The 17,374-nt window shown below is 53.5% G+C and overlaps 1 protein-coding gene across 1 annotated transcript; it reads right to left on the reverse strand.

Annotated features, from left to right (window-relative positions):
- Positions 1-3,831: 3,831 nt before the first annotated feature.
- Positions 3,832-4,821, reverse strand: LOC129200091 (olfactory receptor 14C36-like). Its single transcript, XM_054811345.1, has one exon. The coding sequence runs from the start codon at positions 4,819-4,821 to the stop codon at positions 3,832-3,834; it is 990 nt and encodes a 329-aa protein (XP_054667320.1).
- Positions 4,822-17,374: the final 12,553 nt, after the last annotated feature.

The raw sequence follows: 17,374 nt of genomic DNA on the forward strand, positions 1-17,374 counted from the left end.
TTTCCCACCTCCTGTGTCACCAGGTCCCCAGTCTCACTGAGCAATGGGCCCACAGTTTCCCTCGTTTCCCTTTTGTTCCCTGTCTACTTACAGAAGCCCTTCTTGGTTTCTTTGGCATCCCTTGCCAAATTCCATTCCGTTTGGGCTTTAGCTTTCCTACCTTTCTCCCTGCATGCATGCTCAATGTCTCTGTGTTCCTCCCAGGTGACCTGTCCTCACTTCCACCCTCTGTATTCTTCCTTCTTGTGTTTGAGTTTGGCCAGGAGCTCCTTGTTCATCCACACAGCTCTCTTGGCATTTTTGCCGGGCATCACATTTGATGGGATGTGCTTCTCTTGAGCTTGGAGGAGGTGATCCTGGAATATGAACCAGCTTTCTCGGGCCCCCCTTCCCTCCAGGGCCACATCCCATGGGACTCTTCCAAGCAGATCCTTGAAGAGACCAAAGTCTACTCTCCTTAAACCCGGGGCTCTGAGATTGTTTTTACCTTCCTGCCTGCCCTCAGGAACCTGAACTCCATCATCTCATGGTCACTACAGCCCCATCTCATGGTCACAAGGCTGCCTTTGACCTTCACATCCCCAACAAGCCCCTCATTGTTGATGAGGATGAGGTCAGGCAGAGCACCTCTCCTCATTGGCTCCTTTGCCATTTGAGTGAGGAATTTCTCATCCAGGCACTCCACAAACCTCCTGGATTGCTTATGCCCTGCTGTGTTGTCCTTTGAGCAAATATCGAGGTGGTTGACATCTCCCGTGAGGACCAGAGCCTGACAATGTGAGGCTGCTCCTATCTGCCTGTTGAGGGCCTCATATACTTCTTCCTCCTGGTCGAGTGGCCGATAGCAGACATCCACTGTAATGCCACCCTTTCCTGGTCTCACTTTAATCCTCACCCTTAAGCTCTCTCTTGGCTCCCTACCCATCCCCAGACAGAGCTCCATGTACTCCAGCTGTTCTCTCACATAAAAGGCATCTCCCCCTCCTTGTCATCCCATCCTCTCCTTCCTCAAGAGCCTGTATCCCTCCATTGTGACATCCAATCATGGGAGCCATCCCGCCACATTTCCATGATCCCAACAAGATCATTGCCCTGCAACTGCACACCGATCTCTAAATCCTCATGTTTATGCCCCATGCTGCATGCGTTAGAGTACAGACACTTTAGAGAGGAACCCCAGCATGTTGAGTTCTTGGAGAGGGTGTGAGAGATTTCTCCATCATGGTGCTTTGTAGGCATTTCTTTGCTTACATGCAAGTGCTGAACTTGAGCCCCATTTTGTTGATTTTGTGATCCCTTCCCACCACATCACCCCATGCCCTTGCTCATTGATCCTGTCACTCCCTTGGAGGAGTGCTGGTTACTCTCTCCCTCCCCCATCATTCTTAGTTCAAAGCCCTCCTTATGAGGTCAGCCAGCCTGTTGGCAGAAATAGCTTTGCCCTGCTTAGTGAGGTGGATCCCACCTCTGCCAAGACGATGCTGGTCCGCAAACAGGGTCCCATGGTCGTGGAACCCAGAACCCTACCCCAGTTCCGCAGTTAATTATTAACTTGTCCGAGTAGTGCCTTTCTCCTCACCAATGAGATTGAGGAGAACACCACCTGGGCCCCCATGCCCTTCAGTGCCACCCCCAGAGCTTTGTAGTCACTTCTGGTACTGTCCAGGTTGCCCCTGGTAGTGTCATTTGTGCCCACATGGGTTAAGAGCAGGAGGCAGTAGTCAGAGAGCCAGATGAGCTTTGGACGTCCCACCACAACATCCTGGATCCTTGTCCCCAGCAAGCAGCAAACCTCTCTAGATGGTTGGCTGGCCCAACAGATGAGTGCCTCTGTCCCCCGCACCAGGTAGTCACCCATTACGATGAAAAACCCCCCGTGGCACTACATCTGGATGAGGCTTGAATATCTCCATTTGTGGAGGTACCACAGCCTTTCGGAGTGCCTGTTCCTGGTGCCTCATGGACCTTATAGTGCAGCTTCTTTTCTCTTAAATCTAGTCAGAATTTCCCACATCCCAACTTTTTCCCATGGCTTCTCATGCTTCCACTGTGCCCACATGGGAAGAGTCTGACTCCTTCTCCTCTGCACCATCCCATAAGACAGCTGTAGACAGTGACAGTATTGATATCTGTCAAGTAGAATTTTCCACTTGACGGGGTGAGGAATGTGTTTGGGTTAATGCTTAGACACTGTCTAATTCAGGGTTGAATACACTGCGTTGCTTTGCTAATGACTGGACCCTTGAAGAAGAGGGACAGACTGATAAATGCACGCCTTGCTAAGGACTGTCCTGGAAGAGGACCTGAAAGATTGTCAACCTGATAATTTTTCTAATCCTGCAACAAGATAAATATGTTGTAGTTTCTGTGTGCAGTGTGCTAGCTTTGTGGCATTACCACCCTGCAACCACCTCTGTGCAGACATGAAATAAATAAAATACCTCTGCTCTGTGTGTGTATTGGTGTACTGCACATGGGGTAAACAATCCCACTTTTGGGAAAACACCAGGACATCCCATGTCTCTAAAGAGCCTTTTGACAAGGTGGGCACATCTGTGCTGGCCTGGCCAGCCATTCCTACACCCCCTGCCCCATGCTCTCCACAGCCCTTGAGCTGGTGGAGCTGCTCTGCAGAGCAAGTGGGCTGTGGGGCCTGGGGTCACAGGGGGACTCTGCAAGGGACGTGCTGGTCAGGCTGGGAGGCAGACCCAGCTCAGGGACATCACTGCCACTGACTGCCTCCCACCGAGGGTCTTATGTGGCCATGGAGGCTGCTCAGAGGAGACCTGCCTTATTGCCAATGCCATGAGATGTGTTTGGGTGCTGCACCGCATCCAGTCTATGGCAGTCCACTGATGGGAAAACGAACCACTCACCAGGCTCCTTTCCCTGTGCCTGCTGTGTTCCCTGGCCTTGCAGAACCCTCACTTGGTGGTTCACACCCTTCATTTAGCACTTGATCTCTGGGGCACTTAACCTTGGACAGGCTCGTGCTCAGTGGGCTCCATTCCCTGCTGACCTCCTGGCACGTGCTGTCCCTGCAGATCCCCTGGGCTCTCCTGGCAGCTCCTGATTCCTTTCAGAAAAACACTCCTCTGCCATCAGCCCTACCACAGGCTGTGGAGCCCCAGGCAGCTTAGTTGGAGTCCATTCAGCATCTGTGTGGGTGCTCTCCACCCACAAGGAACACCTGAGCCATTCCTCAGTCCCTGGAAGACCACACTGGTGTAACCGTGGGATAGGCGCCGTGAAACAGTAACTATAGAATCAGTTTGAGATAATTAATTATCCAGTGGACATGGGTGCGTGACCACTGATGACCACCAGAGACCCCTTGAAGACCACCGACTCAAATCACTGAGCATGCGTGACGGGGAGGAGAATATGGAAATGGATTCCAAGAAATGATTATCATAGGACTGCCCTTTCTGAGAAAAACGATGAATATGTATGTTTTGATCCTACATAACCTGTGTGCTGGTGATCACCTGGCATGCACATTGGGTGGAGCTATCCCCTGTGCACCCAGACCTGCAATAAAGAATGCCTGCCTTTTAACACTACATTGGTATTAGGAGGTTTATTCCCGGATTTTGGTGACAAACCCTCCTGCATGCTGGGGCTACTCCCCCAGCTCCAGAGATGTGCACAGATGGGAGCCGAGACAATTAACTTCCCACCGGTTTCTCTGGAGTTTATCTAAACAGGCAGCCTGGATGGATATGTACAATGAGGTATTCTGGTCATGAATACTAATATCAAAAAAAAAAACCCAAAACCCACAAAAAAACCAAACACACACAAAAAATTACAGACACATATAAAGACAAGTTAGTCCTGGCTCTTCCTGAGATACAAAGGGAGCCCTACTGGGATAATGGGCACCTTATTAATCTGAAGTAGATTGTATTCAAATAGTTTCCACAGGGCATCTTTGATTTCCTGGTTCCTCATGCTGTAGATGAGGGGGTTCACTGCTGGAGGCACCACCGAGTACAGAACTGCCACCACCAGGTCCAGGGATGGGGAGGAAATGGAGGGGGGTTTCAGGTAGGCAAATATGGCAGTGCTGATAAACAGGGAGACCACGGCCAGGTGAGGGAGGCACATGGAAAAGGCTTTGTGCCGTCCCTGCTCAGAGGGGATCCTCAGCACAGCCCTGAAGATCTGCACATAGGACAGCACAATGAAAACAAAACAACCCAAAAATAGAAAAGTACTAAAAGTAATAATTGCAACTTCCCTGAGGTAGGAGTCCAAGCAGGAGAGCTTGAGGATCTGGGGGATTTCACAGAAGAACTGGTCCAGGGCATTGCCCTGGCAGAGTGGTATAGAAAATGTATTGGCCATGTGCAGCACAGCATAGAGAAACCCACTGCCCCAGGCAGCTGCTGCCATGTGGACACAAGCTCTGCTGCCCAGGAGGGTCCCGTAGTGCAGGGGTTGGCAGATGGCAATGTAGCGGTCGTAGGCCATGACAGTGAGAAGGGCGTACTCAGCTCCAAGCAGGAAGACAATCAGAAAGACTTGAGCAGCACATCCTGCATAGGAGATGGTCCTGGTGTCCCAGAGGGAATTGGCCATGGCTTTGGGAACAGTGGTGGAGATGGATCCCAGGTCGAGGAGGGAGAGGTTGAGGAGGAAGAAGTACATGGGGGTGTGGAGGTGGTGGTCGCAGGCTATGGCAGTGATGATGAGGCCATTGGCCAGGAGAGCAGCCAGGTAGATGCCCAGGAAGAGCCAGAAGTGCAAGAGCTGCAGCTCCCGTGTGTCTGTGAATGCCAGGAGGAGGAACTCAGTGATGGAGCTGCTGTTGGACATTTGTGATTCCTTGGCATGGGGGCTGGTTGAAAAAAGTAAAGGACATCTTCCTCTGAGCAAAGCCACTCCATTCTTCATAGAAACACCCCCCAATTGAAATGCATTTCCCTTCTCTGGTTTGTGCTGGCTGAGTGTGTTGTGAGGAGCTGAGGAGTCAGCTGTGCTCAGCTGCAGTGGGTACATGGAGCTGGTTTGTGACACCTCCAATGTTTAAAACCCATGTCAGATGCAATCCACCTTCAATGGAGAAATTAAATCTCTGCACTCATGACTCAGAAGAGTGCAGGCTGCCGAAGACAGGCTTAGCATTTCCTTAGAAGAATTTTGTCTGTGGTTTTTATTTTCTACCTTCACATCTGGGGAGCGCTCTTTTGAGGGGTAGAAATACTCATTTTAGGATGGAAAATGGGAAGAGGACAGCAATGGGAATGTGACAGGACAGGCAAAACGGCTCAGCTCTTTGTGGCTTAGTGCAGAGTCAGGAGAGCTGTAGCGTTCATTACACTATCACCCAGCTGCCCTGCACTTTTGCTTGTGCTACCTTGAAGATGACCTCACACAAAAATTACACTTAAAAAAAATCCCAAAACTAGACTCTGATGACAGCAGGGGAATCTTGTTTAAAAGGGCAGATCTGCAAACGCTTCTCTTTCCCAGCCCAGAGGTGGAGTTGTGATGGAGAGAGAAGGACACAGCCCCTCTCAGAGAGAAGCAAAGGCCTCTGAGAGGAGAGAACTGACCTCCAAGGGAAAGCTCAGCACTCCCTGGGATCCTACAGCACAGCCGTGCTCTTCTGGGGCAGCTCCCAAGCCCAGCAGCACAGGCAAAGCAGACAGTCCGATGTCCTGAAGATGGGATGTCCTAAAGGCAGAGTCAGCTCATTGCTCAGCAGACAATGCCCAGCAGACATCTAGAGTGAGGGACCACAAGAGAGCAGCCTGAAGGCAGCCTAGCCCAGGGCTTGGCTGCAGTTTCCTCCCACTCCCTGCCCATGTCTCTGCTGCCTGGAGCTGTCCCTGCCAGGAGCTGGTGCTCTGCCCACACCTCTCCTCCCTGTCCCTGCTCTGAAGGACACAACTGGGCACCCCTGGCTGCACACCTGCATTCACAGCCACTCAAACTTGCCTCTGCACAGGGACTCCACCTGGCACATCCCAGGAGCTGTGGGCTCTGCCAGCTTGAGGAGATGCCTCCAGGAACCGCATCGGCATTGCCCTGCACCCAGAGACTTACCGTGTCAAGGGCTCTCAAGATTTCTCCTTCCCTGAGCTCTCAGCAAGCCTCCCATTTCCAACTGCCTTGAAGCTCTCTCTGCCTCGCTGTTCTCCCCTCGGTGCCTGCAGGCAGAGCCCTCAGCCCTGCTGTGCTCTGCAGAGGAGCTGCTCCTGGCCAGAGATGTCTCTCTGCAGCACAGCCCACTTGCCATGAGCTCCCTCCATCCCAGGAGACCAGCAGCAGAAGACCAGCCCAAGGCGGCATGTTAATGACCCCTCTGGTGGGTTTGGGGATAAGTCCATGAAGCTCAGGCCCTGAGAGGAAGCTGATGAAACCTCTCCAGAAGTCACAGTCCGATGCAAACTCCACAGTTTCTTGGAGCATTAATGGGTCCCCCTGAGGGCCATCCCTGACAAAGCAACTCTGGGGCTGGTTAGAGCAGGCAAGTGGAGGCAGTGATGACAGGTAGGCAAAGGCAATGGCAAGGTGGCTCTGATGCTGAGTAATCCTGGGTGTGTTTGATCAAGCCAAAGGGCCAAGCCCTGACCCCCAACCCCTGGGAGGGGAGATCCTGTCCCTCACACACAGGGCTCAGGGCTCTTCCTGGGCCACTGTGATGTGGGGATGTGCAATGCCTAGAGCAGGACTACCACACGCTCTTTCTCAGGCTCACAGGTTGTGACAAGGGGGCGACGAAGTCCTGGTGCTCTAATGAGAAGATGTCTCCTCACAGGCATCCCCTGCAGAGAGAACAGCCACAACCCAGCAGACCCAGACCTTGGCTGTGTTGGGGGCTTTCAGCCTTGCCACTGCCCCCAGATGTCTCCACCACAGGATGTCCTACGGTGTCCCACACCTGCACCTCTTTCCCTGCAGGCTCTTGACACCCAGCCTGCTTACCAACTTGGGTCTCACCTGAGCGTCTTCCCACCCTTACTGATATCTCTCCATCCTCACAGACTGCTCATTGAAAGGCAAAGCTCTGGCTAATCCAGACTCTTGCTGGGTGGCCTCTTGTACCACAGAACTGCACTTGCAGGGACATTTCTTTCTCCTCGTGTCCCATCTTAACCTCCCAAGATGCACTTGGTGGCATCTTGTCTTTCTCATCATGATGTTTCCCAGTTTTCAGAAAAGCCCCACCATCTCTGAAACCACCTCTCAAGCAGTCTCAGGCTACTCCTAGACTGCCCTGAGCCTCTCCACCACTGGGCAAAGGGGCCAAAGAAGCCCAGGTCTCTCAGCCCCTCCACACAGCCCATCTGCTTAAGACCCCAAACTCCACCTGGCCACATCTCCTCTGGCCACTCTCCAGCTCCTCCCAGCTCCAGCAAAAGAGGGAGCCGAGAACTGGGACAAAGCCATGTGTGGGGGTCCCCACCAGTGCGGTGTCAAGGGCCATAAGAACTGCCCTGCTCTGGGTGACTGTCCTGGTTCTGGCAAGGACAGAGTTAATTTCACAAAGAGCCAGGACAGGTGAGCCAAGCTGGCCGGGGGCTATTCCATACCATGTGACATCATGCTCACCATAAAAGGGGGCTAGTCGGGCAGGGGCCGGTTCGGTGTGGCTCCAGGACAGGCTGAGCGGTTGGTCGGTCGGTTGGTCGGTCTTGGGATCGGTAAATTGTTCTCTGTTATCACCCATTGTGAATATCTGTTATCAGCACTGTTGTTGATTGTTTTCCCTCTCCCTTGCTGTCCCAGTAAACTGCCCTTATCCCAGCCCTCGAGGCTTTGCCGTTGTTTTGCCATTCTCCTCCCCAGCCCGCCGGGGGAGGGGTGAGTGAGTGGTGCGTGGCACCCAGCTACCGGCTGGGGCTAAACCACGTCAGTGACCATGCTCATCCTAATGCAGCCCCGTATGCAACTGGCCTTCTTCACAGTCAGCAGAAACCCCTGGCTTGGATGGTGTCCCTCGCAGTTGCCAGGCCCTTCTCCTCCTCAGAGTCCCTCCTCAGCACAGCAGGTCCCGGCTGGCCCTCATGTACACGTTGGTTTTTCTCCCTGAGGCCAGACTGGCCAATTCTCCTTGTCAACGTCACGAGGTTTCTTTTGGCCAAATCCCCGAGTTTCTCCAGGTCCCTCTGGACTGAAGCTCCATTTGGTCAGCGGTTACTGTTTGTGTGTGGGTGGCTCACCCTGATGGTGGTGGAGTCTCACAAGGGAACAGCATGAGGAGTTGCAGATCTCTACAGACCCAGGTAGGAATTGCCATGAAGAGAGTCTGCAAAACACCAAAGGAGGGTACAAAGACCTTCCATGTATACAGGAGCTGGCCCCAGGATCACCTCAGCTCCCCAGTTCCCCCATGCACAGACAGTCACACACGTACAAATGACTCTCTCCAGCCCAGCAGCACAGCACCACTGAGGCTGGAAGGCAGCCACCTTCCACCTTCTCTGTGCTTCCTCTGCATGCTTGGTTTTTCGTCAGCAGCTCCTTTCTCATCCATGCCTTCCTCCGGCCACCTTTTCTTGACTTTCTGCATTTGGGGTGGATCATTCTGGAATTTGAAGCGGAGATTCTTAGCCATCAAACAGCTCTCTTCACCCTTCTCTGCAGGACCATATCCCATGGGATTCTTTGAAGCATGGCGGCCAGGAGGTCAGCTTCTGCTCTCTTCAAGTCCTGCTCTTGGCCTTCTTCCCTTCTCTCAAGATCCTACACTCTGCTTTCTCGCCCCTGACTGTTACATCTCTGACCAGCTCTTCCTTCTTTGCAAGCATGAAGTCCTGCAGGGCATCTCATCTTTTCTTTTCTCCACTCTGCTCCCACCAGCGAGTAGCTTCGGGGGCAGCAAGGGAAGTTGCTAAAACTCCCGTGTGAACTGGAGTCAAATGGACAGTGACCTGTGGATAAGTTCACAGTGGAGGTACATCAGCTGAGGTGATGGTTGCCTTTGGAAAAGCCCCTGCCAGAACATGTACACACCAGTGACCGCACACCCAATAATCCAAAGCCCCTTTGATCTTTAATGGCTTGAGTGATATCAGCCCTGTTCTGCAGTTGGAGTAGATGGTCCCTTCCAGCTTGAACTATTCTGTTCTGTTCTGTTCTGTTCTGTTCTGTTCTGTTCTATTCTATTCTATTCTATTCCATTCCATTCCATTCCATTCCATTCCGATGTTTCCTCCCTGTTTCAAATCTTTCACTTTTTCATAATCTTCTGAGATTCTTTCTGTTATTTGCACTGGTGTGGCTCTTTGCCCCCCTCCCTCCCCTCCCCCCCTCCCTCCCGTTCTCCCAGAGCCACCCCAGTGCTCCCAGTCCAGCTCCCAGGCTCCCTGCAGTGCTCCTAGTTGTGCTCCAGTTCTCCCCGTGCCATTCACTGGCTTCCCCCAGTGCTCCCAGTAACGCCCTAGTGCTTCCAGAGCAATTCCCTTGGTCCCCCTAGTCCCCCTAGTTCTGCCCTAGTGCTCCCAGTTCGGTTCCCTGCCTCAGCCCAGTGCTCCCAGTGCCACTCCAGTGCAGCCAGTGCCACTCCTTGGTTCTCCCAGTGCTTCTTCAGTTCTCCCAGTGGGGCTCCTTGCCTCCCCTCCCAGTTCTGCCACTGCCACCTCAGTGCACCCAGGGTGGCTCCCTGTCTCCCCCACTGGTCCCAATGCCACCCCAGTTCTCCCACTATGGCTCCCTGGCTCCCCCCAGTGCTCCCAGAGCCGCTCCCAGGCTCCCCGTGGTGCTTCTAGTCTCCATTTCTACTCCATTTCTAGTCTACATTTCTAGGCTCCATTTCTACTAGAGCTGCTCACAGGCTCCCTCCAGTGCTCCCAGTGCCACACCAGTGCTCCCACTTGTGGTGGGTTGACCCTGGCTGGACGTCAGGTGCCCACTAAAGCCACTCTGTCACTGCCCTCTTCAGCTGGACAGGGGACAGAAAATATAACGAAAGGCTCGTGGGTCGAGATAAGGACAAGGAGAGATCATTCACTAATTACTGTCATGGGCATCTTCTCACAGAAGACATCCCTGTAGCCTCCCCTCCTCCTGCTACCAAAACCTTGCCACACAAACCAAACACATCTGCTGGCCCTCGTTTTGCTGGTTTTGTAATCTCATTTGGTGTTTTGGAGGTGGTGTTCATGGCAATTCCCACCCGGGTCTGTAGAGCCCTGCAACTCCTCATGCTGCTCTCTTGTGAGACTACACCACCATCAGGGTGAGCCACCCACACACAAACAGTAACCGCCGACCAAATGGAGCTTCAGTCCAGAGGGACCTGAGGTACTTTGAGATGCTAGTCAACACAAACCTCTTGAGGGTTACAAGGAGAAGTGGCCAGTCCTGCATTAGAAGGAAGAGTAACCTCGGTCATCAGGACAGGCTTGCACCTGACCGGCTGAGCAGTGACCCTGAGGAGAAGGGTCTGGGCGCTACGTGGGACACCATACAAGCCAGTGGTGCATGTTCACTATGAACAAGGCCACCTGCATACAGGTCTGCATTAGGATGACCATGGCCACCCAGACCATCTTGAGACTGGTTGAAGTGTGGTTTCAGAGATGGTGGAGTTTTTCTCAACATTGGAAAGCAGCACAAGAAAGAAATAATGGCACAAAGGGAAGCTTTGGAAGTTGAGACTGGGCATGAGGATTTCATGTCACGTTGACTTACACGAAACATCACTCCAAGTGCAGTGCTGTGGTACAAGAGGCCACCCAGCAAGAGTCTGGATTAGCCAAAGCTTTGTATTTTAACAAACAGCCCATGAGGATGGAGAGATATCAGTAAGGGTAGGAAGCTGCTCAAGTGAGAGCAAGGTTGGTGTGGTGGGTTGACTCTGGCTGGAGGCCAGGTGCCCGCCAGAGCCGCTCTATCACTCCCCTCATTTACTAGACAGGGAAGAAAAGGTATAACAAAACGCTTGTGGGTCGAGATAAGGACAGGGAGAGATCACTCACTAATTACTGTCACGAGCAAAACAGACTGAGCTTAGAGAGGTAATTCATCTGATTTATTACTAGGCAAAACAGAGTAGAGGAATGAGAAATAAAATCAACTCTTAAAACACTTCCCCCCACCCCTCCCATCTTCCTGGGCTCAACTTCACTCCTGGCTTCAATCTCTGCCCCCCCTCAGCAACACAGGGGGACAGGGAATGGGGGTTACGGTCAGTTCATCACACGGTGTTTCTGCCACTTCTTCCTCCTCAGGGGGAGGACTCCTCTCATTGTTCCCCTGCTCCAACATGGAGTCCCTCTCACGGGGTGCAGACCTTTACAAACTGCTCCAGCGTGGGTCTCTCCCACGGGGTGCAGACCTTCCGGAGCAAACTGCTCCAGCATGGGGTCCCCCACGAGGTCACAAGTCCTGCCAGCAAACCTGCCCTGGCGTGGGCTCCTCTCTCCATGGGTCCACAAGTCCTGCCAGGAGCTTGCTCCAGCGTGGGCTTCCCACGGGCCACAGCCTCCTTCAGGTGCGTCCACCTGCTCCGGCGTGGGGTCCTCCAAGGGCTGCAGGTGGAATCTCTACACCCCCTCATCCTTCCTCCATGGGCTGCAGGGGGACAGCCTGCTTCACCATGGTCTTCACCACGGGCTGCAGGGGGATCTCTGCTCCAGCGCCTGGAACACCTCCTCCCCCTCCTTCTGCACTGACCTTGGTGTCTGCAGAGTTTCTTACATCTTCTCACTCCTCTCTCCGGCTGCAAAAGCTCTCTGTTTTTTTCCTTCTTAAATATGTTATCACAGAGGCGCTGATTGGCTTGGCCTTGGCCAGCGGCGGGTCCGTCTTGGAGCCGGCTGGCATTGGCTCTATCAGACACAGGGGAAGCTTCTAGCAGCTTCTCACAGAAGCCACCCCTGTAGCCCCCCCGCTACCAAAACCTTGCCACGCAAACCCAACCCAGTTGGCAAGCACAGCGGATGTCCACAGCCTTCCAGGAAACAGGTGCAGGCATACGACACCATAGGACAACCTGTGGTGGAGATGGTCAAGGGAGATGACAAAGTTGAAAGCCCCCAACAGAGCTGAGGTCTTTCTCCCATTGGCTGTGGCTGTTGTCTGTCTCACCAAGGCCTACCAGGAGACACCTAATCCTTACAGCATGAGGGCCTCATGGCCTCTTTGACTCCAGCCAAGAGCCTGGGAGGTGTCGTACCATCCTCCTGCAATTTACATTGCAGGTCCCCACAACACCCTGCCCCAGGAAGAGCCCTGAGACACATGTGAGGGACAGGGTCTCCCCTCCCAGGGGTTGGGGGTCACAGCTTGGCCCTTTGGCTTGATCAAACACACCCAGGATTACTCAGCATCAGAGCCACCTTGCCATTGCCTTTGCCTACCTGTCATCACTGCCTCCACTTGCCTGCTCTAACCAGCCCCAGAGTTGCTTTGTCAGGGATGGCCCTCAGGGGGACCCATTAATGCTCCAAGAAACTGTAGACTTTGCATCGCACTGTGACTTCTGGAGAGGTTTCATCAGCTTCCTCTCAGGGTCTGAGCTTCATGGACTCATCCCCAAACCCACCAGAGGGGTCATTAACATGCCGCCTTGGGCTGGGCCTCTGCTGCTGAGCTGCTCCAGGCTCCTGGGATGGAGGGAGCTCATGGCAAGTGGGCTGTGCTGCAGAGAGACATCTCTGGCCAGGAGCAGCTCCTCTGCCAAGCGCAGCAGGGTGAAGGGCACTGCCAGGGTATCTCAGGGAGATGAGCAAGGCAGGTGAAGAGCTTAAAGGTGGTCAGGACTGGGAGGCTGACTGAGAGCTGAAAAAAAGAGAAATCTTGAGAGCCCTTGACACGGTAAGGCTCTGGGTGCAGGGCAATGGAGCTGTAGTTTCTGGAGGCATCTCCTCAAGCTGGCAGAGCCCACAGCTGATGGGATCTGTAAGAGGGGCTTTTTTTAGACAATTTTAAATAACTTGTGAAGACATAGTCTGCATCTGGAGATGCACAGGGCTGTATTTCAGATCAGAGTCCCTTCGACGCAGGGTTTTGTGTGCTGGGACAGGGACTTTTCTGCGTTCCAGGATCAACGCTCAGCCTGCCTGGGGATCTCCCCATGGCACTGCAGGCAGAAGCTGTGGGTAGAAGGACGAATGTCTGGTAGGGCAGGGCAGTGTGGTTCTGCTGTTGAGAGAGTGCTGCATGTTTCCAGGCTGCTCACAGCTCCAGATCACCCCTGGGACATTTCCCAGGGCACTTTTTCATAAGCAAATAAAGGCAGGGGCTACATGGAAAGAAAGGTGCGTCCCAGGGTTGGTGCTTTATATTTCTTGCTGTGATGGTAGGTGAAAATGGTAATGAAGCTGTCAGGATTGCACAAGAATGAAACACCTCTAGAATTACAGTGAGTGATGAACAGGGTTTTCAAGGCACCTGATAAAGTCACTTCACCCTTTCCTCTGCCTACCCAAAGCATTCACATCACCTTTGTGGTGTCTTCAGGGTTGATCTGCTCTTCTCCTTAAGACCTGCCAACACAGAGGTGCCCCTGGGCAGGGCCCTGCTGCCAGGAGGGGTCTGCAGGGCAGAGCTGAGCACACAGAGGGTGGGATGGGCTCTGTGAGCAGGGACAGGGAGGAGAGGTGTGGGCAGAGCACCAGCTCCTGGCAGGGACAGCTCCAGGCAGCAGAGACATGGGCAGGGAGTGGGAGGAAACTGCAGCCAAGCCCTGGGCGAGGCTGCCTTCAGGCTGCTCTCTTGTGGTCCCTCACTCTAGATGTCTGCTGGGCATTGTCTGCTGAGCAATGAGCTGACTCTGCCTTTAGGACATCCCATCTTCAGGACATCGGACTGTCTGCTTTGCCTGTGCTGCTGGGCTTGGGAGCTGCCCCAGAAGAGCACGGCTGTGCTGTAAGATCCCAGGGAGTGCTGAGCTTTCCCTTGGAGGTCAGTTCTCTCCTCTCAGAGGCCTTTGTTTCTCTCTGAGAGGGGCTGTGTCCTTCTCTCTCAATCACAACTCCACCTCTGGGCTGGGAAAGAGAAGAGTTTGCAGATCTGCCCTTTGAATCATGACTCCCCTGCTCTCGTTAGTGTCTTTTTGGGGGTATTATTTAAAAGTAATTTCTGTTTGACATCATCTTCAAGGCAGCAGAAGCAAAAGTGCAGGGCAGGTGCATAACAGTCTAATGGACACTGCAGCTCTCCGGACTCTGCACTAAGCTACAAAGAGCTGAGCCCTTTTGCCTGTCCTGTCTCAAGACTCTTCCCATTTTCCATTCTGAAATGAGCATTTCTAACCCTCAGAAGAAAACTCCCCAGATGTGATTGTGGAAAATGAAAACACAGAAAACACTTATATTAGCATGCTAAGTCTCTCTTCTCCAGCCCGCACTCTTCTGAGTTGTGAGATCAGAGATTGAATTTTTCCATTAAATGTGGATTGCATCTGACATGGGTTTAAAACATTGGAGCTGTCACAAACCAGCTCCATGTACCCACTGCAGCTGAGCACAGCTGACTCCTCAGCTCCTCACAACATACTGAGCCAGCACAAACCAGAGAAAGAAAATGCATTTCAACTGGGGGGTGTTTCTATGAAAAAGAGAGTGGTTTTTCTCAGTGGATTCTGTCCTAACTTTTCCCTGTCCTTTTGTTATTAGAACTGGCCCCCATGCCAAGAAACAGCAAATGTCCAACGGCAGCTCCATCACTGAGTTCCTCCTCCTGGCATTCGCAGACACACGGGAGCTGCAGCTCTTGCACTTCTGGCTCTTCCTGGGCATCTACCTGGCTGCTCTCCTGGGCAATGGCCTCATCATCACTGCCATAGCCTGCGACCACCACCTCCACACCCCCATGTACTTCTTCCTCCTCAACCTCTCCATCCTCGACCTTGGTACCATCTCCATCATGGTCCCTAACGTGATGGCCAATTCCCTCTGGGACACCAGGGCCATCTCCTATGCAGGATGCGCTGCTCAAGTATTTCTATTTTTCTTCTTGCTTGGAGCTGAGTACGCACTTCTCACTGTCATGGCCTATGACCACTACGTTGCCATCTGCAAACCCCTGCACTACGGGACCCTCCTGGGCAGCAGAGCTTGTGTCCACATGGCAGCAGCTGCCTGGGGCACTGGGTTTCTCTATGCTGTGCTGCACACGGCCAATATATTTTCTATACCACTCTGCCATGGTAATACTGTAGAACAGTTCTTCTGTGAAATCCCCCAGATCCTCAAGCTCTCCTGCTCAGACACCTACCTCAGAGAAGTTGGGCTTCTTATATTAAGCTGTTTTTTAGGTTTTGGCTGTTTTGTTTTCATTGTGCTGTCCTATGTGCAGATCTTCAGGGCTGTGCTGAGGATCCCCTCTGAGCAGGGACGGCACAAAGCCTTTTCCACGTGCCTCCCTCACCTGGCCGTGGTCTCCCTCCTTGTCAGCACAGGCATATTTTCCTACCTGAAACCCCCTTCCATCTCTTCCCCATCCCTGGACCTGGTGGTGGCAGTTCTGTACTCAGTGGTGCCTCCATCAGTGAACCCCCTCATCTACAGCATGAGGAACCAGGAAATCATAGATGCCCTGTGTAAAATATTTGAATGCAATCTACTTCAGATCAATAAGACCCCCATTATCCCACTAGGGCTCCCTCTGTATTTCAGGAAGAGCCAGGAGTAGCTTTTCTTCATATGGGTCTGTATTTTTTTGTGTGCTTCTTTTCTTCTTAGGTTTTTTGTTTATTTTATACCTGTGATATTAGTATTCTTAGCCTGTTACCTCTTTTTACTTGACCCAAACACCTCATGTACATATGGATCCAGGCTGCCTGTCTAGATAAACTCCATGGAGAAAGCAGTGGGAAGTTAATTGTCTCAGCTCCCATCTGTGCACATCTCCTCTGGAGCTGGGGGAGCAGCCCCAGCATGCAGGAGGGTTCAGGAGCCAAATGCCCGGCTGCCCCATGGAGTAGCAGCCTGGGTTGCCCTTGGGGCTGCCCCTCGCTGCCTCAGCGGGCACTCCCTCTCTGCTGCCTTCACGTCGGGGCTGCTGCTGCCCTGGAGCCATGGCCAAGGCCAGCAGCAGGAGATGGCCTGGACAGGGCTGCTCTCTCCTCCCTTCCACACTGTCCTGCTGTGTCCTGGCATTGCTGTTACCCCCAAGGTCTCGTGTACCTTATCAGCTTATCTGCCTGGTGCTGTCCCACCTGCAGTGGGGCTGATGGCAGATATCAGTCTGGAAAAGAATGGAGATCTGCCAGGAGAAGTGAGGGGATCTCCAGGGACAGTGTGTGAGTCTGAGGTGGCAGAGAGTGGCACCTCATAAAATGAGTGACAATCCAAGGAGGAGTGTCCCAGAGGAGAAGGCAAACCTGAGGAGACCATGGGCTAACGAGGGCTCTGCAATGGCAGGAGAGGCTGTGAGGAGCCAGAAGGCAAAGGGACATAAGTCTAGACAGTGGTTCATCACACCATCATGGAAACCCTGTGGGCTGGACCTAGTGCAGCCCTCCCCTGCCCTTTGTGCCACTGGAGACACACCATGGTCCTACCAAGCACTGTCCTTGTCTTCTGAGCCATCAGGGAAGATGGAAAGGGGTTCAGCAGCTGTGATCCCCTCTGGCTGGCTCTGCTTCCCACCCTGACCAGCATGGCCAGTGCAGGGTCACCCCATGGCCCCGGGGCACCACAGCCCCCTCGCTCTGCAGAGCAGCCCCACCAGCTTGGGGCCCTGCAGGGAGCATGGGGAGGGAACCAGGAACGGCCGGCCAGGCCAGCACAGAAACGCTCACCTGGGAAAAGGCTCTCTGCAGAGCAGGGATGACTCTGGAGGAGATCAAAGGAGCATTTCTGTGCCTGAAAGGAGGAATCAATGAGAAAGGGAAACCTCTTTCTGCAGGCACCCACTGGCAGCAGGCTCTTCTGTCCCCTGGCCGGGACTCTTGGTGGCATGGAGAGAGCGAGAAGGTGCCCCAGGGCATTCATCACCCCCCAGCCTCTCCCATCAGCCATTTCCAGCCCTGGTCACTCCCCCAGTTCTTGGTGGTTGGGCTCTGTGGCCATCTCCTTCCTGCTGTTGGTCTTGGTGCCTGTGTTGGGGAAACAGCCAGCCCTGCCCCAGCCTCCTGCCTTGCCCAGACCTTGGCAGAGCCCCGAGCAGGGCTGCCTGGGAACCCGTGCATGGGACATAGCTGGGGCTTGGCTGGGGCTGGGCACTGCTTGGCTGCAGAAGAAGGAGGGCTGCTGAGGATGGACACTGAGGTCTGGCATGGGCACTTGTGGTGGAGGACGTGTCCCTGCCCCAAACACACCCTGTCCTGTGCAGTGTCTGATGATGGGGGCGCTGGGGGCATGTGTGGGGCAGTGGGGCTGCACAGGGGCAGGGATGGGTCACGGATGGGAGCCACAACACAACGATGAGGAGGTGGAAGCCGGGACAGGCTATGAAGGAGGAATTTAGA

This window comes from Grus americana (assembly GCF_028858705.1).
Source record: "Grus americana isolate bGruAme1 chromosome 27 unlocalized genomic scaffold, bGruAme1.mat SUPER_27_unloc_2, whole genome shotgun sequence".
Classification (NCBI taxonomy): Eukaryota; Metazoa; Chordata; class Aves; order Gruiformes; family Gruidae; genus Grus; species Grus americana.